We start from the raw sequence: 27,609 nt of genomic DNA on the forward strand, positions 1-27,609 counted from the left end.
TAAAACCCACACCCTTTCATTTTTCCCTCTCCTTCCTTCCTTCCTGACGAAGCAACTGCCAGTTGCGAAAGCTTGTAATTCTGTGTGTGTGTTTGTGTGTTTTGTTCATGTGCCTGTCTGCCGGCGCTTTCCCGCTTGGTAAGTCTTGGAATCTTTATTTTTAATATATTTTTCCCATGTGGAAGTTTCTTTCTGTTTTATTTACTTGTGATAATGACACGCAGAAAACAGTTATCATGGTGAAACAATGAAATGAGACACACTAAGCATCAAATTGACAACCAGTGCATTTGTTCAAGTACAGTCACTGATAATTTCATTAGATTGTGGGCATGATATAGACAGATAATTTTCTGCTTTGCCCATATTTTCTGTTCTGAGGCACAGAAAGGGTTACTTTAGCAAAAAAGCAATGGTTACAAACTGTTACTCTTCTCAATTGGTTGCTGATTTACAATTGCCAGTAACTGCCAGACATGTACAACAAATGTTGTCCAATGAAAGCACCTTGCATTCAAAAAACGACTGCAGAAACCTGCTCTAATGCACATACAAAAAAGCTAGATTGGAATTTGCTGAAAAACATGTGAGATGGACTTGAAAATGGAATAATGTGATCTTTAATGTTGAGATGAAGTTTAATTTGGATGGTCCCGATGGATTTCAATACGACTAGCATGATCTGAGAACAGAGCCGCAGGTAAAAATGAGCAGAAATTTTGGTGGTGGAAGTGTTGTGGTTTAGGCAACATTCTTCAATAAAGGTAAATCACCCATTGCTCGGGTGAACACTAGAATGAACTCTGTATATGTAAACTGAGATGTCAGAGACAGAATGGATTTGAATGTATCTGCAAGTTTCTGCAGGACAAAAAAGTGGTTTGATGATAGGGATATTGATGGCTTGTCCTGGCCTCCATGTAGACTGGATTTCAACCATGTGGAAAATCTTTTGAGGAGTACTTGCTAGGCATGTTTATTGAAATGGAAGGCAATTTGAGGCCATAAGTGAGCCGAAAGGTGCAGTGCAAGAAAAGATGGTGACAATTTCACTGCAAGAATTACAAACCCTAACAAAATCAATGCCAGAGAGAATTTTTGAGGTAATTAGGAAAAACAGAGGTTGGGCAAAGTACTAATAGTGCAATAATACAACATGAAAGTGAGTGGTGTTCTACCAATTGCCATCTAGGAAATGTAAATGCCTTATTTTGTTATGTTATGAAGGAAACTACGAAATTCTGTCATGATTCTTTACGTCTCATATGTATCTACTACTATCGTAATAAATTCAATGCATGCCTGCTTCAGAATTGTAAATTACTTTTGTAGGAACCCTGCCTGTATACTGATTTTCACTACTGTATGAGGTACACAAGTTATTAACGCAACCTACCTTGATACTGGAATCAACTGTCATAAGAGTGAACATTGTCTGCATGTCTATGAGAGCTTGGCGCACTTCACGGTATACAGATCCCAAGAAGCCCAATGGCACAGACAACTGAAAGAGTAGACCATTCACTACTACAAGGTCACCAACAGTCATTTGCCCTGTACAAACAGAAATTACAGCAGCAATAAACATAAGTGAAAATATTTATCAATGCAGATCAAAAGTTGGGGTTCAGTATGGTGTGTAGGAAAGTTAAATCAAAACGTGTGCAAAGCAGTATCACTTGTTGAACATCTCCCCATGCTCAATTCACAGGTACTATCTACTATAAAATGTCAAATTCCCATAGACAATATATATATAGTGTGTTTGTATATGTTTGTGTATCTATCAACCTGCCAGCGCTTTCGTTTGGTAAGTATCATCATCTTTGTTTTTAGATATATTTTTCCCACGTGGAATGTTTCCCTCTGATGGTGTGACTTACCAAACTAAAGTGCTGGCAGGTCGATAGACACACAAACATACACACAAAATTCAAGCTTTCGCAACCAACGGTTGCTTCGTCAGGAAAGAGGGAAGGAGAGGGAAAGACGAAAGGATGTAGGTTTTAAGGGTGACGGTAAGGAGTCATTCCAATCCCGGGAGCCGAAAGACTTACTTTAGGGGAAAAAAAGGACACATACACTCTCTCCTCCTCCTCCTCCTCCTCCTCCTCCTCCTCCTCCTCCCCCCCCCCCCCCCCCACACACACACACACACACAGACATTTGTAATGGCAAAGAGTTTGGGCAGAGATGTCAGTCGAGGCGGAAGTGCAGAAGTACAGATGCAAAGATGTTGTTGAAAGACAGGTGAGGTATGAGTGGCGGCAACTTGAAATTGGCGGAGGTTGAGGCCGGGCGGATATCGAGAAGAGAGGACATACTGAAGGGCAAGTTCCCATCTCCGGAGTTCTGACAGGTTGGTGTTAGTGGGAAGTATCCAGATAACTCGGACTGTGTAACACTGTGCCAAGATGTGCTGGCTGTGCACCAAAGCATGTTTAGCCACAGGGTGATCCTCATTACCAACAAACACCGTCTGCCTGTGTCCATTCATGCGAATGGACAGTTTGTTGCTGGTCATTCCCACATAGAAAGCTTCACAGTGTAGGCAGGTCAGTTGGTAACTCACGTGGGTGCTTTCACACGTGGCTCTGCCTTTGATCATGTACACCTTCCAGGTTACAGGACTGGAGTAGGTGGTGGTGGGAGGGTGCATGGGACAGGTTTTACACCAGGGGCGGTTACAAGGGTAGGAGCCAGAGGGTAGGGAAGGTGGTTTGGGAATTTCATAAGGATGAACTAAGAGGTTACAAAGGTTAGGTGGACGGTGGAAAGACACTCTTGGTGGAGTGGGGACGATATTGTAATCCCATTCCTGATGTCCAGGTGGAGCTTCAAGGAATCCTCAGAACCTTAGGCCCCCTACAAAACCTTTCACCTGACCCCACCGACACCCCACACCCCTACCTTCTACCTAAAATTCACAAACACAATCATCCCGGCCACCCTATTGTAGCTGGTTACCAAGCCCCCACAGAACATCTCTGCCTACGTAGATCAACACCTTCAACCCATTACATGCAATCTCCCATCGTTCATCAAAGACACCAACCACTTTCTCGAATGCCTGGAATCCTTACCCAATCTGTTACCCCCAGAAACCATCCTTGTAACCATTGATGCCACTTCCTTACACACAAATATTCTGCACGTCCGGGGCCTCACTGCAATGGAGCACTTCCTTTCATGCCGATCACCTGCCACCCTACCTAAAACCTCTTTCCTCATTACCTTAGCCAGCTTCATCCTGACCCACAACTTCTTCACTTTTGAAGGCCAGACATACCAACAATTAAAGGGAACAGCCATGGGTACCAGGATGGCCTCCTCATATGCCAACCTATTCATGTGTCGCTTAGAGGAAGCCTTCTTAGTTACCCAGGCCTGCCAACCCAAAGTTTGGTACAGATTTATTGATGACATCTTCATGATCTGGACTCACAGTGAAGAACAACTCCAGAATTTCCTCTCCAACCTCATCTACTTTGGTTCCATCAGATTCACCTGGTCCTACTCCAAATCCCATGCCACTTTCCTTGACGTTGACCTCCATCTGTCCAATGGCCAGCTGCACACATCCGTCCACATCAAACCCACCAACAAACAACAGTACCTCCATTATGACAGCTGCCACCCATTCCATATCAAACGGTCCCTTCCCTACAGCCTAGGCCTTCATGACAAACGAATCTGCTCCAGTCCTGAATCCCTGAACCATTACACCAACAACTTGACAACAGTTTTCACATCCCGCAACTACCCTCCCGACTTGGTACAGAAGCAAATAACCAGAGCCACTTCCTCATCCCCTCAAACCCAGAACCTACCTCAGAAGTACCCCACATTTGACAGGATACTAACCGGGACTGGATCAAACTGAATGTGGCTCTCCAGCAGGGATACGACTACCTAAAATCCTGCCCCGAAATGAGATCCACCCTTCATGAAATCCTCCCCACTCCACCAAGAGTGTCTTTCCACCGTCCACCTAACCTTCGTAACCTCTGAGTTCACCCCATGAAATTCCCAAACCACCTTCCCTACCCTCTGGCTCCTACCCTTTTAACTGCCCCCAGTGTAAAGCCTGCCCCATGCACCCTCCCACCACCACCTACTCCAGTCCTGTAATCCGGAAGGTGTACACGATCAAAGGCAGAGCCACATGTGAAAGCACCCACGTGATTTACCAACTGACCTGACTACACTGTGAAGCTTTCTATGTGGGATTGACCAGCAACAAACTGTCCATTCGCATGAATGGACACAGGCAGACAGTGTTTGTTGGTAATGAGGATCACCCTGTGGCTAAACATGCTTTGGTGCACGGCCAGCACATCTTGGCACAGTGTTACACCGTCCGAGTTATCTGGATACTTCCCACTAACACCAGCCTGTCAGAACTCCGGAGATGGGAACTTGCCCTTCAGTATGTCCTCTCTTCTCGATATCCGCCTGGCCTCAACCTCCACTAATTTCAAGTTGCCGCCGCTCATACCTCACCTGTCTTTCAACGACAACTAGGCCTCTGTAGTTCCGCCTCGACTGACATCTCTGCCCAAACTCTTTGCCCTTACAAATGTCTGCTTGTGTGTGTGTGTGTGTGTGTGTGTGTGTGTGTGTGTGTGTGTGTGTGTGTGTGTGTGCGCGCGCGCGCGCGCGCGCGCGCGCGCTCGCGTGCGCGCGCGCCTGTGTGTGTGCGTGTAGCACTTTTGTTTGGTAAGTTACATCATCTTTGTGGAATGTTTCCCTTTAATTTATATATATACACACACAACAACAACTCTAGCACTGTGCAATGTACTTCATTTTTCAGAATAGAACAGTGTTCAATCCAGAATTGTTCATTCATATAAAAATCAGTGAAGGAAAATATGGATGATGCAGGGGACATTCAAACTTCAGATCTGAGATTATCACAACAGCTTCGTGAGCTACGCATTGTCATACTTCAACATACTGACAGCAATCAATTTTGACCAATTTAAGAGCAAAGAGTGTAATAAAGTTTGAATATGAAGTACTGGTAGCAGTAGTCTTCGTGTTGTGCTTCAACACCATCTTTTCCATCCTCAAAAACAGTTTGTACAATCTTCCCTGATGATACATCTGAAACTGCCCTATATGGGTGATAAAGAATGGGCCGTGTCTCACTATCACTTCTGGGCAATGCTGAAAACTTTGTGAAACTAGAGGATAAAACAGGTGCTAGTGTGAGGATGTTCCCATTATCCCATTTACTGTGACACCATCTCACATCACAATGGTCACAATGACACCAATGTTCTATGGAGTCATAAGATGGCTCTGAGCACTATGGGACTTAACATCTATGGTCATCAGTCTCCTAGAACTTAGAACTACTTAAACCTAACTAACCTAAGGACAGCACACAACACCCAGTCATCAGGAATCATAAGAGATTGCACCTGAAACATACAGGAGCATTAGCTACTGACATTTTTTTCTAACTTCTGGCATCATTTACACACTTGCTCTGACAAACATGCATCACTATAATTGACTTTTATTCTGTGACGAATTACAATTGGACAAAATGTGTGTCCTGACTAGGACTTAAACCCGGGATCTCCTGCATATATGGCAGACACACTATCATTCTGAGCCACCGAGGGCACAGAGGATAGTGCGACTGCAGGGACTATCTCGTGCAAACCTCCCGCAAGACCCACATTCTCACTTTGTACGTCCACACAGACTAGATTCGTAGTGTCCCACCCCAACACACTCATTACTCATGGAAAACATTCTTACCAAGTCTTACAAGAGTTCGTGGAATGTGTGCATCCGCACAGAAGGAGATCATGGCCAGTATTGCCAGACCTATATACTTATATGGATATGATGTCTGTTCTTTCAGACATGTCCGAAAGAACAGATACCATATCCATATAAGTATATAATTACAATTGGTTCCTTCCTCTAGCCACACAGGTAAGTTACAGGAAGCCATGCTCATTTAAAGTTTCTAATAGAGCAGCCTGTTTTTACTTTTTGTGTTTTTGCATTAATGACTGTGCATCTGTACATCTCTTATCACATGGTTTAAAAAGTGCTCTCCACTTATCCTCTAATGGCACAGTACAGCGAGATTCTGATGATGATACAAACTGAGGGATAATATAACAACAAAAACAATCAGTTACTGACGAAATTATTTAATCTACTCACCAAGAGGCGGCAGAACACACACATAAAAGATGGTTGTAATTGGCAAACTTTCAGAGCCAGTGACTCCTCCTTCGGGGAGGAGGGGTGAAGGAAAAGGACTGGAGAGGTCTAGGGAAAGGGATAGGTTTCAGGAAAGTCACCCAGAATAGCACGTCGGGGGAGACTTACCGTATGAGATGAGAAGGAAATTCTCTTTCCTAGAGTTTTTCTTTGTCATCCCATTCAGTAAGTCCCCCCTGACCCATGGTTCTGGGTGACTTTCACATAATCTGCCCCTTTTCCTTCATCCCTCCTGCCCAAAGGAGGAGCCACTGGATCCGAAAGCTTACCAATTACAGCCAACTTATGTGTGTGTTCTGCCGCCACTTGGTAAGTAGGTTTTTTTTATCCATCCAATTAAAAAACTTTCTGGGATGATGGAGAAGGATAAATGTATAAGGGTACATGTATCTATTTGAGGTAAGGCATCCTAGTCCGGAAACGAAATTCATTACTTCTAACAGAAGAAAATATGTACTGGTACTGTTGCTGCTTAAATTGTAGGCTGAGCAACTTTCAAAGGCAGTAGTATGGACCCATAAAAGAAAAAATGTGTGTAGTAACTATGGGCTCTATAATGCACACCTTATGAGTAATGGGCACTTGCTAATAAGATGCACAGTAGCAAAGATGAAATGCTCGTACCTCTTAAGGCATGCATTTTAGAGCCCATCTGACTAAACTTTTTTTTCTTATTTTGGTCCAGATTTTAGCAGTAACAGTACCGGTACGTTATTCCACTGTCAAGAGGTATAAGAACAATTTTCGCTTTTAGCTTTCAATTCTGATTTATGAACCAATATTTCTTATCTCTAATGGTTGCATTTACCCTTCTACATCATTCCTGAGAGTTTGTATCATCATCATCACCACCACCATCACCCTGTATCTTGAATTTTTGTTACATATTTATGACTGACTGGCTGCACCCTGACATCTGAGTATTACCAACAGTACTTCATTATGTTCGCAGAAAATCTGCTTTGTAGCTGTTATGTAAATTAGACAACTAATGAAGTGAACTGAATATCATAATTTAAGGCTTCCGCGGTAAATGGTTTTGGCAAATGTGACCTAGAGAATACTTCCACCAGTCTTAATACTGGATGACATCCACATGCTAAGCAAATACTGCTGAACAAATATTTGCATAAAAAATTAACTTTTTCTGCAGCCTAACATTATTTTTAGGAATCATAATTCTAGGCCCTTACATCTATTCCCAAGTAATTCGTTTATTCATTCACTTTTTGCAGACCTCATGAAGGAGAAATTGCAGGGTTTTGGTACCAAGCAAGATATACATTAAGAATTCAACATTCTTTGTTTTTTGTTAATCTGTTTAGTGAATTAACAATAAACTATCAGTACACCATTTAATGCTATTTGTGCAAATAGCCAGCTAAATTTAATCACATAAATTAGGAAGAAAACTCATTATGAAAGCAGGTGTTTGTCAACCATACTATATAGCTGCTGTTCACCTGCCGTTGGTAGCTTAATATTTACTTTATTACAATGATAATTTTGAAAGAAAATGTTTGCCTACATCTGCAAATATTGTGTCTTATTTACAGTACATTACTACCTGTTACGCAGCTTTACAGTGAACGCTGTTACCTTCCATGTAGCAAACAGAATTTTTCAATCCTTGAATCTACATATCCAGTTAATTTGTGCAAGCAAAAGCTAATAAGGTACTTTTTTTTTCTTTCAAATCACTTGAGATTATCAATTTCTCACTTTATGTTAGACATGAGCTGGTTGAATATCTTCTCATGAGAGAGAATGTCTACACAAGTTCTTTTTGTGTCTTGTGTTGTGTTGTGAGTTTGTAAATCGAAGTTCAGCTGGAACCATCAGCAACAAAGACTATTTAAGAACAAGTGTATTAGGAAGTTAGAAAAAGATTTCTGCAAGATGAATGGTTATTTACTTTATACTATATTCTTGCTGTTCACTTCTGCTTTATTTACTTCAGGTGCAATAGCAGGTGGTGAAATGTGTAAAATAAGACAAAAATTGTGTGCTTGGGTCAACACAATGAGAGATTATATTGAACTTTGCTGCTTGATTATTTGATGATTGTAACATCAACACAGAATCACCTTGTATCTAGAATTTTCATATTTATGACTCAATTGCTGCACTCTGGCATCTGAGTATTACCAATAGTACTTCATTATGATCACCTTATAAGTTAGCTGAATCCGAAGTAATTTTACACAGTCAGTTTAGTTTAGTGCATGAGTGTCAATTCTACTAAGGGCAGGAAGGAACTGTCTGAAAATACATTATACTTATAACCCAGTAGCAGCATTTAACTATTTAGTTAAGTAGCTTGCATGACGACACTTTCGACGTAATTTAAATTCCTCCTAATCCTGAGTTTTAGATACTGTCTGACAACTGGCTGCACAAAATTCATACCGAATTTTCAGCACCACAATCATAATATAATAATAATAAATTTATTGCAGCCATTTGGTGCATGAAGTACAGGAATTATTCTCCATTCACTATTATTATTATTCTCAGTCACTACAGAATTTCACCAGTGATTCTGTTCCCGCCCTACAGATTAAGTCATAATATAATAAACTACATATTACTACTCATATTTCATTACACAATATTATTCTAATGATATTTTTTGTATCCTTTTATAAAAAAAAATTTGAACTTTAAAAACTATTCAGGTCGTCTGTCAGAAGTAAAATTCCTGCTCTAACATATTCATCACTTCTAAAAACAAAGTTGATGTGACTTACCAAACAAAAGCGCAGGCAGGTTGATAGATACACAAATAAAAAATTCAAGCTTTCGCAACCAACGGTTGCTTCTTCAGGAAAGATGGAAGGAGAGGGAAAGACGAAAGGATGTGGGTTTTAAGGGAGAGGGTAAGGAGTCATTCCAATCCCGGGAACGGAAAGACTTACCTTAGGGGGAAAAAGCTCTTAAATTGGTCAAAATTGATTGCTGTCAGTATGTTGAAGTATGACAATGCGTAGCTCACGAAGCTGTTGTGATAACCTCAGATCTGAAGTTTGAATGTCCCCTGCATCATCCATATTTTCCTTCACTGATTTTTATATGAATGAACAATTCTGGATTGAGCACTAAGTTCTATTCTGAAAAATGAAGTACATTGCACAGTATATATATTAAAGGGAAACATTCCAGGTGTGAAAAATATATCTAAAAACAAAGATGATGTGACTTACCAAACAAAAGTGCTGGCAGGTCGATAGACGCACAAACATACACACAAAATTCGAGCTTTTGCAACCGGCGGTTGCTTCGTCAGGAAAGAGGGAAGGAGAGGGAAAGATGAAAGGATGTGGGTTTTAAGGGAGAGGGTAAGGAGTCATTCCAATCCTGGGAGCGGAAAGACTTACCGCGTGCGCGCGTGTATACCTGTTCTTTTTTCCCTTTAAGGTAAGTCTTTCCGCTCCCGGGATTGAAATGACTTCTTACCCTCACCCTTAAAACCCACATCCTTTTGTCTTTCCCTCTCCTTCCCTCTTTTCTGAAGAAGCAACCGTTGGTTGTGTATGATTGTGTTTGTTTGTGTGTATCTATAGACCTGCCAGTGTTTTTGTTTATAAGTCACATCAACTTTATTTTTAGATATATTTTTCCCATGTGGAATGTTTCCCTCTATTATATATTCATCACTTCCTCGTACATGCAGTTCTACTTGTGTCTATATGATTTTTGGGCACATTCACACTCTCCATACCACAAAGAATGAAATTATGTGAGTTTCATATACAATGCCATTGACAAAATAGGCTCCTGTCTGTCAAATACATGAGACAAAAAATTATTCTTCCTCAGTACTCACAGTGAAGCTGTTACTGCCAACTCTAGCCTTGATAATGGCCTCCGTTCAGTGAGGAAGAGCATATGTCAGGTTCTTCAGGTAGACTATTTCATCTAAAGGCACTCGCTGACCGTCACATCCTGCAGAGCTACCAAATTATGGTGATGTTGACATCTGCATTTCATTTGCTGCTCCAAATAGTCCCAGACATTTTCTATGGGGCTAAGGTCACACTAAGATCATGTGCACCTCCAAACATGATAGCTCCTTTCTGGTCTAGTGTGTCAGTCAAGCTGTTAAAGGGTGCCCGAGTGTGCTTCAAAGCAGGAACACACATTTGCAGCCCTGCGAGCAGAGCTGTTGCCAGCTTGGAAGATGGGAATGTCCACAGCATTCTCATCACGAAGGAGGAGAATAAAAGCAAACTTGCTCAGTAAGAATGTTTATAAGCAATGGCCTTTTGTGAGGTACCCAACTCTCAAATTACCACTGCAAACAGTTCTGTTCAAAATTTCATTCAGAAATTAAGTGAAGTGGACCTGCAGTTAGTGACGGTAGAAATTTCGGTCAGGTTCGGAACCTATAGTCAAGACAAGGTATGACAACTGTCTCAGATTCCTGTAGTTAGGAAGTTTTTATAACCACTTTCCTTACACTAAGTTACATGACAGAGGATCATCATTCCTTGTAACATGCTTGTTGGTAAGTGTTGATACACCAACAAATAGGGCAATTTTATTCACAATGCGATCACGGGTATGTCCAAACGGGATTCTATCTATGTCGACCTGACTTACTCTTACTGATCTATGCAACTTACCCATGCATATGTACCAGTTAACTGCCATTATTTACAAAAGTGGTGATATTTTGTCCAGTAAACTTTAAAATAAGGGCTATTTCCTACCTCCTTTACAAAACTAAATTATTATCTAACAAGATACTTGATTAGAGCCATTTAAATGTGTTTTGTTACTGGGGAATATTTAAACATTTCTTTCAGTACACAAACCAACATTTCTAAGTGACAGTGGGCATAATTAAAGAATTACCACAACATGCAATACTAAACTCACCTGCAGCAATTTGCTTGGCAGCCATCACCATTATAAGACTTAAAGCACCACTAAAAATAGCATTTTGGCCAAAATTAAGCAAAGCAAGACTGGTACTTGTCTTCAGTGAGGCCTGCTCATAGTCTTTCAGTACCCGATCATATCTGTCTGCCTCATACTGCTCATTGTTGAAATACTGCGAGAGGTAAAAATCAACAAACTGTAATGTCCAAAGTCACATACACAAATGTTGAAACTAGTGAACTGCATCAATATGAAAAAGACTTTAAACAACAACTCTGAACATCAGGCACAAGTCTGTTTCATTTGTTGCTACCTGACTTGAGCAACATGAAGTAAATCCAAATAAAGTATCCATAAATAATGCTATGTTAGTGTTACTGAGTGAGAGAGCGAGAATGTTCTCTGTATAACTGCTGTAGAATATCCAGATTGTGGACACACACACACACACACACACACACACACACACACACACACACACACAATTTTAGGAATAATGACACAGTTTCAGAAAACATATTCACCTTGCCTGTTGTGCAACAAGTGCAAGAATGCAACCAAGATTAAATAAAAACAAAATCTGCTTACAAACTATTGGAGAAGGGCTTACACAAATAATACACAAATTGTGGGTTCATTTGCTGTTATAAACATTTAACAAAATAGAGAGATAAAGTACAGACAAGAAAAATTATGGAATACCCTCTTAAAGCTAAAATTCAACAGCACACAGTAGCAACTGAATATAGTATGTGGAATTCCAATTATTATTTCTGTCAATTCTGTTCATTTGCTCCATTTACCATGACCTCCAGCTTTCACCAGCCAACTGCTATATAGTTACTTTTTCATTTTATGAATTTCTACAGAATAAGATAAATTCTTGCAGTAGTTGTTCATCAAAAGGAAAACTGACAAGCACTAGTCATTTAAATGTCTATTTTGCTGTGAAAGTGTTCGAATGAGAACATTCATTTTGACTGGTATAATTACAATAAATAACAAACACAATTGTTCATATATTTTTATATTACTTTTCATCATCAAAGAAACACTATAGTTGTGTTTATATTCCCAGAAAATTGCACACTAACACAGGAGTATTTGAAATTGGAATTCTTTAAAACAATTTCACACAAATAAACAACTTACAAATGTAGTACATAAAGCTTCTGATAAATATTTTGAGCAATACACCTGTGCAGAGATAAGAATGCTGTACTCTGACAAGTTTAACAGTGATCTGATCTGCAGCAGCAGCAGCACCCACAAACAATGAGAAACAGATTTTTCTGTGATAAAATGCTCACTGGGTATTAGGTAATTTTAGACTTAAGACCTAGTCGAATCATTTCACTGTACATTTCCCATTGTTTTTAGGTAAATTATGCAGTACATTCTATTAACAATCCCTTAAAAACACAACTAGGGTCCTGTTTCTTTTTCTCAGGTAAGTCACCGAAGGAAGGCAACATACATTAGATATAGTAATAGCCTTTTAATGGCCAAAAGATGGTGACAAAACAATACGTGAAATAAACCAAAAAAAGCATCTCCATATTTAGAGGAAAAAAAATCATAAAGAGACATTTGCTGAAGGTCATGAGGTCAACAGCTTTTTGAAATGATTTATGCATCTATTTCACTCACAAGTTCCCAGATGCAGCAGAAATTGGTGCTATTTTTGTCCACAGGGCCATGTAACACCACCTTGTAATGTAAAATGTCACTTTTTTGCATTGTCTGGATTCCCGAAAAGCAAAACTAGAAATGAACCACTAAAATTTATCTATATCTATAGCTACCTACACACTGTAAATCGCTTTGAGATGCATGGCAGAAGGTACGTCCCATTGTACCAGTTATTAGTTTTTCCCCCATTCCATTCACATATGGTATGCTTGGTGCATACAACGACACATGTGAAAATTGCATTTACATTTCCATTTATTTTCACTGTCTGTCTCTCTCCCTCTCCAGCTTCATTTCTCTATCGAGATAGACAAGTGTATCCTCCCTTCCCATTGCTTTTTATCCATAGCTATTGTCAATGTTTGTTTTATTCCCATCTGAATTTAACAGAACGACAACCTACCTTGGATCTCCCAATTTATATTCTTCCCACTGGCAATTATACTTCCTTGTCCATTTTCATCTTGAGGAAAGGTCATGAGAGCCAACAGTCTTATTTTAGTGAATTTCTGTCCACTGCCACTGATCAGATCACTGTTTCACTGGTTTCAGCAAATGGCCTTTCAAGAGATCTTCACTGCAGCTTATATTCATGTTAAACAACAGCTTGGTTGTAGTCCACATTGCTTTACCTTAACAGTTTCATAGTTAATTAATGAATCAATAGCCTTGTTTCCTGCTTCATTTTCTGCCCTGTTCATCTGAACACGGAACTTTGTACGCCACTGTGTGATTGCAAGTGTGAAAGCAGCATATGTAGCAACACAGCCCAAGGAAACAGCAGCAAATTCGGAACCATACCGAGATCCCTGAAAACAGAAATATATTTTTTTATCTGCTGACCAAAGGTAATAAGCTGATAGTTGGCACTACACACAAATCAGCTACAGTAGAATGGAAGAACTGGTTAGCTGACCTGCGGAAAGATTAGTTCGAGTCCCAGAGATATGTAAGATCATACAAGGCATTACAGACCACACTGCAACTTATATTAGCAAACTGGTTGAAGAAAGACAACATACACTTCTAGTATTTGTAGATTTAGAAAAAAAAAGATTTTGGTAATGTTGAGTGAAATACATTATCTTCCATTCAGAAGTAATAGAACACTGGAAGTGAAATGTTATCTACACCATTAAATTGTAGTCTGGTTTCTGTGCAAGAATGAATACATGAAAGGAAAGCAGTAGTTGAGAAGATGGAGTGGCAGAGTTGCAGTCAATCTTCAATGTTATTCAATCTGTACATTGGAAAAGCTATAAACAATACTAAACTAAAATCTGGAATGGGAAGAAAAAATAAAAACACAGTCTGCCTACTACACTGTCATTGTGTTAGAGAAATTTAAAGTCTTGGAGAAAACACAATTGACCATGCCCTCAAAAGAGGTTACAAGATGAACACCAAGAAGAATAAACAAGTGTTAAGGAGTGTAGATGGATAAATCTGGTGACACTGATGAACTGAATTTGGAAATGAGGTGCTAAAAATAGTGCTATTTGGGTACAAAATTTATGGTAGCAGAAGAGTTATAAAATGTACATTGGCAATAACAAGGAAAGTATTTCTGAGAGACGAATTTGTCAACATCTAATATAAATGTAGGTTTTGGGAAGTCTATTATGAAAGCATTTGTTCGGAGTGAGTGGGAAACATGGACAATAGACAGCATAGACTCAAAGAAAATAGAGAACTTAAAATGTACAGAAGAATGATACGGATTAGATGGGTAAATCGGATAACTGATGAAAGGATACTGAATGTAAGGAGCATTATAGCACAACTTGACTGAAAGAAAAGATAGACGATCAGAAATGTCCTAAGATAACAAGGAATAGTAAATGCGGTTACAGAGGAAAAAAGAGAGGTGTGTGTGTGGGGGGGGGGCACAGTTAAAATATAATACGCAAGTTCAACGTGTTTAGGTTGCAGTAGTTATGCACAGGCAACATCACACTGAAGATGACAACAACTGATAGTAATGAAAGTGTAAGACTGGAAAGAAAGCCAACAACACGTAAGAATTTAGTCAAATTGTTAAGGATTCAAAACTGTATACACTGTGGTAGATCTGCGTGGTAAGTTAATGTACACAATGTTAATGTACTTGCTTTGGCCTGTAGATATGGGAATTACTAACTAAAAAGACTCTGTTCTAGTGGAAACATGCTGGTTGTTTTTAAAACAAGGCTGGGTAGATACTGATTGCACTAAAACGAATAAATGAGGAATGACAGCTTCTACTACTAGATAGAAAAGCTACATGTAGTAGGAGTAAAGACACTCGCCAGATGCCTATAGCACAAAGGATCCGAGTGAACTGTGTTTAAGAGTGTAAGTTTACATACAAAATTCATCAGTCCATCACATGCATGAAATTAAAAAAAGCACATGCACAAGGGATACATTAAATGTATCCAACACAGCCCACATCTCAAATTTAACAATTGCTACATCTTCCATACATGGTGGCATTTTCTCTGATAGCCTTGATACTGCATCATTTAACTACTAACAAAACAGATACCAGTGTGTGTGTTCTGTTTAAAATAAAAGTACCAACAACTGCAAATTAAGGGATAGGTAACTGAATCAAATAAATTCAAAAATGTTAGATGCAACCAAGAAACTGCCAGTTATTACAGATGACTGATTTAAATTAAAAATAACTCTATTTTCACTAATATGTAACAATTATAAAATTAATGATATATGCATGTACTAACCAGTATAGTGCTCACAAGGGCCAGCTCAAATACTGTGGGAACCACGTTGAACACCATGGCAGAGAGAACAAAATTGATGCCACGGCTACCTCTGTCTATTGTCTGTAACAGAAATTAAAAGTATTATTTTAGTACACAGATCAACTTGCAAAGCCTGTCTTAAATTTATAAGCATACATGGAACGAGAACATGCTCTCCTCAGTTCTTTGTATACTCCTCACATCAGAATTTGGCATTCATTATAATGATTCTACAAGAAGGTGTAAACCTTCAAAGGTGTAAACCTTCAAGAGTCCTCTATAGATTCATCAGTTATCAAATACAATATTAGTTTAGACTTTCCCAATTAAATGATTAAATTTCTGGATACCAGCAATTTCGTTTCCTCAACAGATGGCAACAGGATCATCAATCTAGCTCACAACCGTAATCAGTGGCAGCAGATTAATGTTAAGATGGATGACATGTTACAGCACATACGAGCAGAAGTAGATTACGTCTACAAATACATTTCACATACTATGTCATAGTGGTTCGAAGGTATTTCTCATACCATAATCTGCCACCTTCTCTGTTCCACTCATGAATGCTGTGAGGGAAGAACAACTGTTGTTAAGCCTGCATATGAGCTATAGTTTCTGTGATTTTTTGTTCATGCTCAAAACATAAGACACATGTAGAAGACATAATATGTTGCCTGACTTCTTGGAACATAAGCACTCAGAATTTCAACAGTACACCACTTAGTTATGCTACACCACTTAGTTATGCACAAGGCCTCTCTTGTAGAAACTGCCACCAGACTTTGTTTAACACTTCCGCTGCACTCTAGCACTTACCAAATGTCCAACAAAATGCACCGCTCTTAAGCCACTTCTTTTGTGGATCAATAATAATTACTGAAGGTTTTTCCAATGAATCTCAGCCTGGAATCGAATTTTCCTACAAATGGTTTTACATGGTCTTTCCTCTATTTCACTATTTTCGCACAGTTATTAACATTCAGGATCAACTAACAGTCCCTGCAAACTTCCTATAGGCAATAGCACCACCTGCACAAAACCTCACAGAGATTCCAATTGTTGTCAGAGTTTGCAAGTGTTGCTGCAGCTTAGAAACTGTGGAGGCACTAATATGCAATTGATTCATCTACAAGGTTAACATTTGCACATTTCCCAGAAAAACTGGATGTTCACAGACCAATGTGTCATGTGCAGAAAGGCCAATCAGTGTGATTTTGCATGGCCAGAAGTGATGAAACCTCAAATGTGCTGCTGGAATTGTTTCTGTGTTCACCACAAAAGTATTCCAGGCACATGAAAGAGGTGTAGAAGTTAGTAGTCTATGATACATTCCAAAAAGAAGCAGGTAGCATTATTTTATTCCAAGGCTGATGAAACAGTTAAGTGACAATGACCCAAGCTACAATTCAGTGAATAAGGTCAGGGAATGATTACACATGAACCAGGATATATGGGCAGCAATGTTTGGTCAGATGAAGTGCAATTCAAACTCAATGGAACGGTCAGTCGGCACAATTGTGTGCACTAGACTCCCCGAAAAGACCCCCCCCCCCCCCTGTCCCCGAAAAGACCCCCCCCCCCCGAAAAGACCCCCCCCCCCCCCCCGTCCCCGAAAAGACCCCCCCCCCCCCGTCCCCGAAAAGACTGACACTGCCTAGTGTGTAAGTATGGTTTGGTTTGTCTCTTAAGTGAATCTTTGAATAACACGTCGGTGTATGGAAAGCAGGGTCCAATCAAATTTCTTGCATGCTCTCCAGACCTCATCTCTCTTTTTTTCCCTTATGAGCAATGTAAAAGAGGAAGTTTACCACTGCAAACAGCATCTGGACACACTTTGGGATGAGATTCAGGTGGAGTGTGCAGAAATACCATTGGTAATTTTGATGCATGCTATGCAATCTGTCATAATTCATACTCAAAAATCCAACATGTGGAACATGTAGTTAACCATAAAATTTACTTTTAGGTAAGAAATGTATTTCCTATGACAGATCTGAGGGCTTTGTTTATAGATGAAATGGATAGTTGTTTGGCCAGGTACTGTTTGTCCAGCCATCCTTTTAGCTAGATATTTGGCTGAATATTGCCATGATGCATGTAATGTTTAGGTCTGAGTGAGCCCATGGATGACTAGGCAGATTCAGGTAAATTTGGGCACCATTGTTTACAAGTAAAGTGAGTAAATGACACTGATTGATTGACTTTACTATCTGATTTTTTTCGAATTGTGATCACTGTTCATTTCAAATCATCATTTAGGGTTACTACTGAAAATAATTTTTAATTTCTATATTAATTTAAAAAAAATGTCATCTGTGAAGAAGAAAATTCCTGCTTAGGAATATTTTTGTATAAACAGTGAAAATTTTTCTAACTTGTGTGGCATGGGTAGACTGTTCATTGCCACTTTCTCTGGTGGGTGCATCATACTATGTAGGGAAACGAACACAAATTCCCATAAATCTGTAATAGACTTAGTTCATGAAGTGAAAGTAGCACTAACAAGTTCGGGACAGAGCAAACTCAGCAGAGAAATACAAGAGTTCCAAATATGTAAGCACTCAAGACTGGGAAACAAACACAATGATGTGACGCAAACAGCTACAAAGTACATCAAGTAATTTGCCACGCCATGAGCCTTGACCACAGGCTCAGTGGAAAATAGTCTCCAATGGGTGGCAGTACATGACGTGCATATCTTGGTAGTGGCTCCCTTATGACAACGGCCCACTGCCACTATTTGCAGCCATATTACCTCTGACATTGTCACATCAGTGTTAAACTGGGAATCTAAAACACTATCAGATATAAAAATAAGAAACCTGCAATTTGCTTGTTGTGTCAAGTTCAAATTTCTTGTGGCAGAGAAGAAAAATCAGCAGATACACACCAAAGCCTTAGCTAGGGTTGCCATACGTTGCGGATTTTGCCGACAGTCCGTGATTTTATGCTCGAAGATGGGTGTCCTGGACAAAGAGGAAACTGTGCGCGAAAAAAGTGGCTAGGAAGTAAAAAAACTTTTTTTAACACAAGTTTTGCCACTGGCGACTGGTCAAGTGTTTCATAACTCCTGCAAACTTAACAATAGCTGTTGAAACCTGTGCTGACATTCCGTGTCACTTCAGAATCACTCTGCTATTTTCAAAACAGACTGTGGAAGCAGTGCAATAATCTATTCTTTGCGATTGTTTCAGTTTTCCACTGTTGGTTTACAATGTTTCTGCTGTAATATTCTTTGGTCGTGTAAAGTTAACATTCAGCAGTGCGAAGTGTACTTCTGGTGGTGTTATTTGCACAGAATTTGAAATTTAAAATGTTGAAATGAAAAGTACATTTTCGAAAAGAATATATTGACGCATTTCCAAGTATTAAGTGTGGAAATATGACTGGTTTAAAGCATAAAGCGAAAGGTATGTATCAATTGTAGCAGCATGATTGTGTACATGTTAATAATTTGCGTTCAGTGCTTTAATTAAAAAGTTATTTAATGTCAATAGCAATTAACTTTCTTCATCATTGACCACTCCTTTATAGACACCATTAATGCTTGGATTAATTTTCCTTGTTAATTACAACTTCTTTGTTGACAGAACTCCTGTCTGAATAATGGTAATTATGAAGATTTGGCTGACGTGCAGAAAGGTGAAAGGACATTGTGTGATTCCAGGTTTCAACCACATCTTAATAATTGCCACTGTAAAGTAATGGTCAAGATTCAACTGAAATGCAAACCAACGGTGTTTTAACCACATCCTTATGATCACCGTATTTTGACCTTGATTTTCATCCTTGGATTATGGCAACCCTAGCCTTAGCTTGTCTTTTTCTTTTGTTTTGAACTGGTTTATTACACTGATTAACGACGTCTATAGATAAAATGGCAAATATCATTAGTAGGTTCCTTTTTATTGAAAACTTGGTTTAAATAAACTTGTCTGGGATGCACAGATATTTTTGTGAAATATAAAAAAACCATTTAAAGTAATAGAAAATATCTAACCTTTCTTAAATCCAATGAAACATTTGTCTGACAGGTACTTCAGCTATGAAAAATTGTTCAAAATACACATCTAGATGAATTCCAAGCAACTGATAAAGCTACAGCTGCTGGTGTGCCTGCACTGTCTTTTAGACACCCCCAGTACAAGTTTCGTCTTCAATGTCAACAGGAAAGCAACTATCTCACAGTCATCTGAAAGGAAAGAAACTAGTTTGGGATGCACACAACACAAAAACCAAGAGAGATCATAACCCAATACCAGGAATGATTGCACTACATGATGAGCCATTATCTATCATAGAAAAGAACAGATTTACAAGATTCCTGGAATGGGCTTTATTCCGTTATAAAATGCCAAGCCATACAACATTTTCCAAAACACTGTTCCTGACATCTACCGCAGAAGTTATGAAAAAATTAAAAGAATCTTTTCAGGTGTTATTGTAGGTTTTGTAGCTTCTGATATAGGGACTTGTTCCCATAACAATGTAATCATGATTTTCACAGCTCATTGGTCGTCTCCTGATTTCTGGCTGGTACACAGAGTTCTTGCTATGAACAGTTGTCTAGGTTCTCGCACTGGAGAAAATATGGCAATAGGGCTTTATTACTATTGCAGATCACTAGGATATGGACCAAAGCAACATACATTTATTCATTGATGACTGTGGCTTGAACATGGTAGACTGTGTTTATGTGGCTGAGTATGATTCTTCTGCATGTATCACTTGTTTGCTTCAGAGGGTTGTAACTGAGTCACTGAAGGTCCAGCCTACACTAGTAGTAACAGTTACTACTTTTAGACATTTCTTAACCCACTTCAATCAATCAAGATTAGAAAAAAAATGTTGGCAATTCAAAAGAACTAAATTTACAAAAGCAGTTGGTGCAAGGTATCAGTGCAAGATGGAATTCCACCTTTTATACGGTAAAGCACTTGTTGGAACAAAAACAGGCTATGTCACTGTATAGTCACTAACATGTCTTATCAGTGGCGTCTGATGGAGCAGTGCATTAAATTATTGAAGCCCTTTGAAGAAATATAAGTTTCAGTCTTTCCTGTATACATGTGGCATATTTACATAACAATGAGGTAGTATAGAGAATCCCTGATTTACCACACACAAGAGCCTCATTGAAAGCTGTAAAGTCGTTCCAGTGTCTTAAAGGCAAATCCAAATTACTTGATTCCAAACTTTCTAGATCCAAGCTATTTGGTTGTCACTGAAGCTGAAAGAACTTGTCAGAAGATCCTACTGGAATTTTTCAAGAATCTTCCACCAGCAGTACTTTATCCCAATACCTGTTAAAAGCAGTAGATGAGACGAGACTGACTCAACTGAGACTTGCTAAGTTCGCAATACATTTTGGGATTGCTTAAATGAAGTGGTAAATGAAAAAAAATTATTTGAAGACTGTTCAAATCGATCACAATAACCACCTTCATACGGTAGTCAGCTTATGTGACAGTACCTGAATTTAACAAAGTTTGCCAGAATTTGTCTTTCAGCACCTTGCAGCAGTTTATATAGCTAAAAGCATTTCTCTGAAGCTGGCGTTGTTCATGAAGAGAAGCATAAATCACCTATTACCTCTTAATGCTAAAAAATCTGTGTTCATCCACCGCAATGTGCCCCAGTTCAGTACGAATACTAATTTAATTTTTGTTAAAATGAATAATAAACAATGTTTTGATTTGATGATATTGTGGTTATCTTTGTGTCTAGAGTATCTTACATGTGAATTAATAAACTAGATTTTTTTTAAATTGATGTAATTCTCTGAAAATCCAGTATCCTCTGGATATTGACCTACTATTCAGTACCTGGTTGGATTACCAGATAGTTGCCGCATATCCATTTTGTATCTAGTTTTGGCATAATGTGTTGAAGTGGTTTGTGTGGTGAAGTAAATGGACAGCTTATTTAAACTTTATATGTGTAAGAGCTTTCTGTTTACTCCTCACACACTAGTTATGCATTAGAACACATGCATGCGCATTACATGTGTATTAAGACATCGTTGGAAACTTCACAGCACGTACATAATTCTAAAAATTTATTTCTCCTTTTTGGATCATTTATGCCTGCTTCAGTGTTGCAAAAACTGTGAGCTAAGGATACAAAAATGAGTAGCTTTTGATTTATTCCTCCTCCGAGACTTGAACAAAGCCACAAGAACAAGTTAATTAAGGGACAAGGCAACAGGCACACTGGTACCACAATGCATCAGTGTGTTCAAGATGTGTGTGTCCCCTGAAGCAATGTGCCAGTATTAGAATTTGACAGTGGCTGAAAAGATTTCATCCACTGACACTAATTAATATGTATAACCAATTCTACTACCAACACATGAAGATTATATTTGATTATTATAATAAATGTCAAGAAATATTAATTACAAACTGTTAAACACTTTCCATGCATAAATGAAACCCAACTGTTAATTTACTTCATTTTGTCTTGCAAACTTATAAAATATTGCTCACAAAATGTACACTAACCTTTGACAATGCACCTGTCTGGCGGCTAAGGTGGAATGAAAGGTCAAGACGATGTAGATGCAGGAATACATTGCGTGCCAATTTGCGTATTGAATGCTGGGCCACTTTTGCAAAGACAGCATTACGCAATTCACTGAATCCAGCTGCTCCTGCCCTTGCAATACCATCTGAAACAATTGTTGCATATGCAAAATCTACTTCTACACATTATATTGACACTTAAAAAGTGTAAAGACACTGTTCAATCACAAAACTGAAAACGCTAAAGTGCTTAATACACATAATAACAAATACTGAAATTTCCAATCAGTTCCATGAAATTAAACAAAAAATATGATACTTAAGTTTTGAAGTGACTTCCCGATAGCAAATTAAAGAGTGAAAGAAAATTAAATATTCACTTGCAGAAAACAAAACACTAATACAAAAGTCCTCACAGAAGAAAAAGGTACAACAAACACCACCTGTGATGAAAACAAAATACAAATATCAAAACCGTTCCCAAAAAGGAAAAAACTACTTCTCTTAATGACTGAAACTCCATAAAAACTGAATTAATGTAAGCATAGGGAATCAAAGTAGAGTTGAAGGATAACAGAAGTAACAGCTCAAGAAAGGCAGCACTCAATTATCATATATTAACTGCAACCACATGTATAAAGTTTACTCACTCGCATTGCATTATATACTCTAACCAAATGAACAGTGGGCCTGGAAGGACAATGCTGTATTTGAGAACTATTTTAAGTCCTCTAGGTCCAGTGCATCTTTGATCGTTATTGATTTGTGTTTGCATTAAATGGGCTGGCATAAATCTTCAGACACTGGACTTCTATGTTGGGTTCAAATCTCTATCATAGTGCATAGGTTTAGGTTTTACACAAATATTAGTATTTAGCATCCAGTCAACAACAGTCATTGGAGACTATGCACAAGCTTTAATTAAGGAAGGGTGAGAATGGAAATCAGCTGAGTCATTTTCAAGGGAACTATTCTGGTATTTTCCTTAAGCAATTCAAGGAGACCGTAGGCAACCTAAATATGGATAGATAGGGACTCGAAACGACATCGTGATGGAACTAAAAGGCAAAGTCATCAGTCCTGCAATTCCAATGTTACAGGGGAAGAGAGAGGGTATGCTAAAAGTGGATGGATCCACTCAGAGGTCAAAGTATAAAACAAGGAAGTTTGGAAGTTTAAACACACACAACAGAAGACATGCAAGGGTAGAATAAATCTAAAAACTGGAAGAAGAGAGGGATAAAAGAGCAGTCTTTGCAGGAGGGAGTGGTCATGTGGTTGGGGCCTCTTTGTTTTCTCGGTTGGGGCCACAACCGCCTTGTCCCTACTACAGGAGTAAAGCGAAACCTCGTATCTGAAAATAAAAATCACTTTCATGGAGGAAACTGAGGACCAGTTCAACTACCTGTGAGTTGTCTGCCAATGTTAAAGCCGAGGAATCTGGAAGACCATACTTAGTACAAAGGGCCAAAAGAAGGTGACATTCCACCAATAAATGGGACCCATCAGTCTGGCTCCACAGCTACATTAAGGATGTGGCTCATGACGCAAGAGAAAACAATGGGTGAGCCTGGTATGATCAATGTGTAGACAGCTTAAGACAATGGACTCCTTCCGATAGGAGCGGAAGGAAGAGTACCAAACTGCAGTAGTCTCCTTGATTGTGCACAGTTTACTACTGACGACAGTAGCGCACCAGATGTCATTCAACTTTTGGGCAAAGAGAAATTTGATGTAGATCTGCATATCTGCAGAGCTGGAACCATGAAAGGGAATGGAGGGTCTGTACCTGCTTCTCTAGCCAAACAATCAGCTAGTTCATTCCCTGGGATGCCCACATGACTTGAGGCCCAGAGAAAGACAACTGAGCAGGCAGCACGGCTAAGAGCAGAGAGGTGGTCATGGATAGCGGAGACCAAAGCGTGACAACAGTAGCATCAGTCTATAGCCTGCAGGCTACTAATCGAGTCCGTACATATTAAAACACTTTGGAGGGAAGCCTGAGTAACAATATGGAGGACCCTGTTAATGGCCAGCAGCTCTGCGACATGATCTTAGTAATAAACGGTGTTCTAAGGCAGTAGGAGATGTGAAAAGCACATCCCACTTATTTATTATCTTAGAACCATCAGAAGGCTGCCAGGTCATACAAAGCAACATTCGATGATCCTTTACCATTCAAAGAGATGGCCATTTGAGAACAGCCAGATTTTTCCAGCATGGCACCCTGGAACTCTCCAAGGATGGAATGTACAAGATGCTGGAAGACCATAGAGGAAACACAGACCTTAGGACTCTTAACAGGTCAGTCCTAAGAGATGGGGCTGGGGTAAGGGCAAGGTAGGGGGGGGGGGGGAGAATGTATCAGAGGTAAAAGTTGAAAAAAGTGAGACTGGATGGAGTCAATCTATTTCTGGTGAGCCTCAGCATAAGATAGGCAATCCAGGGACTTGTTCTCTTGGATCTTCTTTTCTCTCTTGTAAGCTGGGCAATCAGATAAGTGAGGAGAATGGCGGTCATGACAATTTGCACCCACAGGTGGCAGAACACAGATGCTTCCCTCATGGAGTGGGTATCCACAGTAAGCAAACAGCAGAGGGTCCACCATACAGCGGGAAGGCATATACCCAAAATGCAAACACAAAAAGTGCCTCATGGGTGGTGGGACATGCGGATTCACATCACATCTGTAGCGCATAACCTTCACCTTCACTGGGAGGGTATCTCCATCAAAAGCCAGAATGGAAGTGCTGCCAGTATCTGTGTGGTTGTCTTTATGGTCCTTTGGCATACGTCGAAAAAAATGAATGTCATGTCACTCCTGAATAGCCTGGAGTTCCTCATCAGTTTGCAGGATGAGGTCCCTATGAAAAATCAGTGCTACCCAGACCACATTCAGAGGCTTGTGAGGTGTAATAAACACTGAGCCATTGCCAAGATGATCAAAAGCATGAAGAGCTACAGACTGGGTAGCTGAAGCTGTTTTGATCAAGAGGGTGCCCAACTGCACCTCACTGAGAAACTATTTCACCAAACTTGTCCTCAACATTCTACACAGAAAACAATGGCTTTGTGGTGGTGAATGTGTCCCCGTCCATTCTAGTACAGACGAAGTAGCACGGAAAGCATTTTCTTCTCAAGATGGCAAGCCTAGCCCTCCTCCCAGGGTGTAGCCAGGGAAGGGAAGGCTGCCAGGTCATACAAAGCAACATTCGATGATCCTTTACCATTCAAAGAGATGGCCATTTGAGAACAGCCAGATTTTTCCAGCATGGCATGCTTCATGCATAGAGCATCCACCCTATCATACATACCAATCAGCAGCTCTCCCCATGAGTGCCACCCAACCACAGCAATGGCCATGTGCATACATGGGGAGGCAACAGCTCATGGATCAGTAGTGTAATCCCTGTGTTGTCATGGGGTTCAATCAGATGGGTACATCACAGACCCACCACAAGGACTGGCTACATTTACTGGTGACCTAGCAGGGAAGAGGGGGAATACAGCAGGGAAGGAAAAGGGGGGGGGGGGAGGAATCCACGCCATAGATGTTAGGGAGGGAATTCTTCCCCAAATGGCTCACACTAAGGACGGAAAATTTAGAAGTGGAGGTGAAATCCTATGGGGGACAAAAATGCCAAAAAGGAGGAGAGATAACAGGCAAAAGGAACAGAATCACAGGGAATACAGGGAACCCAGGTCATCATAAATCACAACACAGAGAGGGGAAGGAGGAGGCAGCAGGAAGGAGCAAGGATGGGGAGGGAGGGGCATGGTGAAGGAAAAGCAGCCTGGGAAGGAAAAATGAGCTGCAATAGTTTGGTGCCCGTGTGGGTCACGTACAAACTCATGAAAGAACCGTGAGCCCCCTGAGGACAGAGGAGCCTCACCTTGATGACACAAATTTTAACAGTGCCTCATTTTGTGCCACTGATATGTGAATGTTGCTATGTTAACAAATTTAAAATAAAATTTGATATTACTTTTTGCTTGCCACCTATGCAAGATATTCTGACAGATATGAGAATCAGAGATAATGTACTTAGCAAACTGCTTTGTAAGCAGACAGGTATCACAACAATGTTTTGGTACCTAAACTAAGAAACAAAATTATAGGCTTGAGAATCTGAGTGAAGATATACACCCATGGCTGGTATTTTACAGCTACTGGACATGGCTCTATGGCAACGGAGCTGCCGACTCGTGTTCTCAAACTGGTAGTGACAATGTCACAAAGGACCAATGCAATACAGTGAGATATTCTTGTCAATTTAAAAATAAAAATCACTTGCAACAAAACAGGAGCAACAGGTACAAGTGCATTTCTCCCAATTTGTCCATCACTTTCAGGTACTGTCAGCATACACTGAAAAATAGAACACGATTTTCAGAATGCTTCAAAACATTCTCTTGCCATTAGTTTGAAATCAGTTATGGAAAACAGTTTTTTTAAAAGCAAATTGAATTATCTATTTTGTAATTAAAAAAAAGTTTGAATTGATTTTGCCGAATTTTGGAAGTGGGATGTGAATGATATTTTACATAGAAAAACCTTACATTACTAATTTGATGTATCCCAAGTTTCATGTTTACCACGTGTTAGGTCAAGGAGATATAAGAATCCAAAGTTAAAACTTTATTTGCAGCCCAATTTTTCCAGCTAGTTTGATTCAACTACATAGCATTGTTAGCCCACATTGGAAATTAAACCCTCTGCTCAGGACAGTGGGGGAGCGGCAGAGAGGGTCTTAAAACCACACTGATTTGAATTAGAACAGTTTCAAAGCTTTTACAGGAAACTGTATTTGTGAAAGAAGTGTCAAATTTACCCTATTTTCACCTTTTTCCAAAAATCGACACATTTTCGACAAATTTGTAGACAATTGGAAAATATTAGGTGCATGAAAGTTTGTATTTCAATTCCTTGTGCTACCAACAAGTTGTGTATCAAGTTTCACATTCAGTGTGCATTTGCTCTCAGAGATATAAGAATCTGAAATTTACATCTTTTTGTGGCGCAATTTTCACACCCAATTGTGATTCAAATTATCTAGCATTGTTAGCCTGTTATGGACAATCATACACAATTTTTTGGCAGTTAAAATCATGATCACTCTAATGAGCCCAGTTTGGAAAGTTTCATATAGCACTGTGGTTTGTTGCAAAATCAGATTAAAAATACTGCATTTTTCATCCTTTAACAAAATCAGCAAAGTTTCACTTCATTCAATCAGTTTTGGAAAGTGTTATACAAATGTAACTTTATATTTGAGAACCTTGTGTGGTTAGATTACTACATGCCTAGTTTCACATTTTTCATACCTTTATTCTCTGAAATATAAGACTCCAAAGTCTGTAATTTTTCATGCATCAATTTTTTCTGGTGATTTTGTACAAAATTTTTAGGCTGAATATGGTTTGCAAAATTCTTTTCATTATTATTCTGAAGAGAACAAATGGCGTTGTACAAGATGGCCAAATTTCATATTTTCAACAAAATATTG

At 39.4% G+C, this 27,609-nt stretch overlaps 1 protein-coding gene across 5 annotated transcripts in view; it reads right to left on the bottom strand.

Annotated features, from left to right (window-relative positions):
• Positions 1 to 27,609, bottom strand: part of LOC126284136 (iron-sulfur clusters transporter ABCB7, mitochondrial-like) — a 75,325-nt gene that overhangs the window by 19,466 nt on the left and 28,250 nt on the right. For all 5 annotated transcript variants that reach the window (XM_049982848.1, XM_049982849.1, XM_049982852.1 and 2 more), the window contains 5 exons: positions 22,082 to 22,248; positions 15,555 to 15,656; positions 13,461 to 13,637; positions 11,134 to 11,308; positions 1,397 to 1,554 (listed from right to left, as the gene is read on the bottom strand). In XM_049982848.1, the coding sequence (XP_049838805.1) occupies positions 1,397 to 1,554; positions 11,134 to 11,308; positions 13,461 to 13,637; positions 15,555 to 15,656; positions 22,082 to 22,248 (779 nt within the window). The remainder of the gene's footprint in view (positions 1 to 1,396; positions 1,555 to 11,133; positions 11,309 to 13,460; positions 13,638 to 15,554; positions 15,657 to 22,081; positions 22,249 to 27,609) is intronic.

The sequence above is a fragment of the Schistocerca gregaria genome, chromosome 8 (assembly GCF_023897955.1).
Source record: "Schistocerca gregaria isolate iqSchGreg1 chromosome 8, iqSchGreg1.2, whole genome shotgun sequence".
Lineage (NCBI taxonomy): Eukaryota > Metazoa > Arthropoda > Insecta > Orthoptera > Acrididae > Schistocerca > Schistocerca gregaria.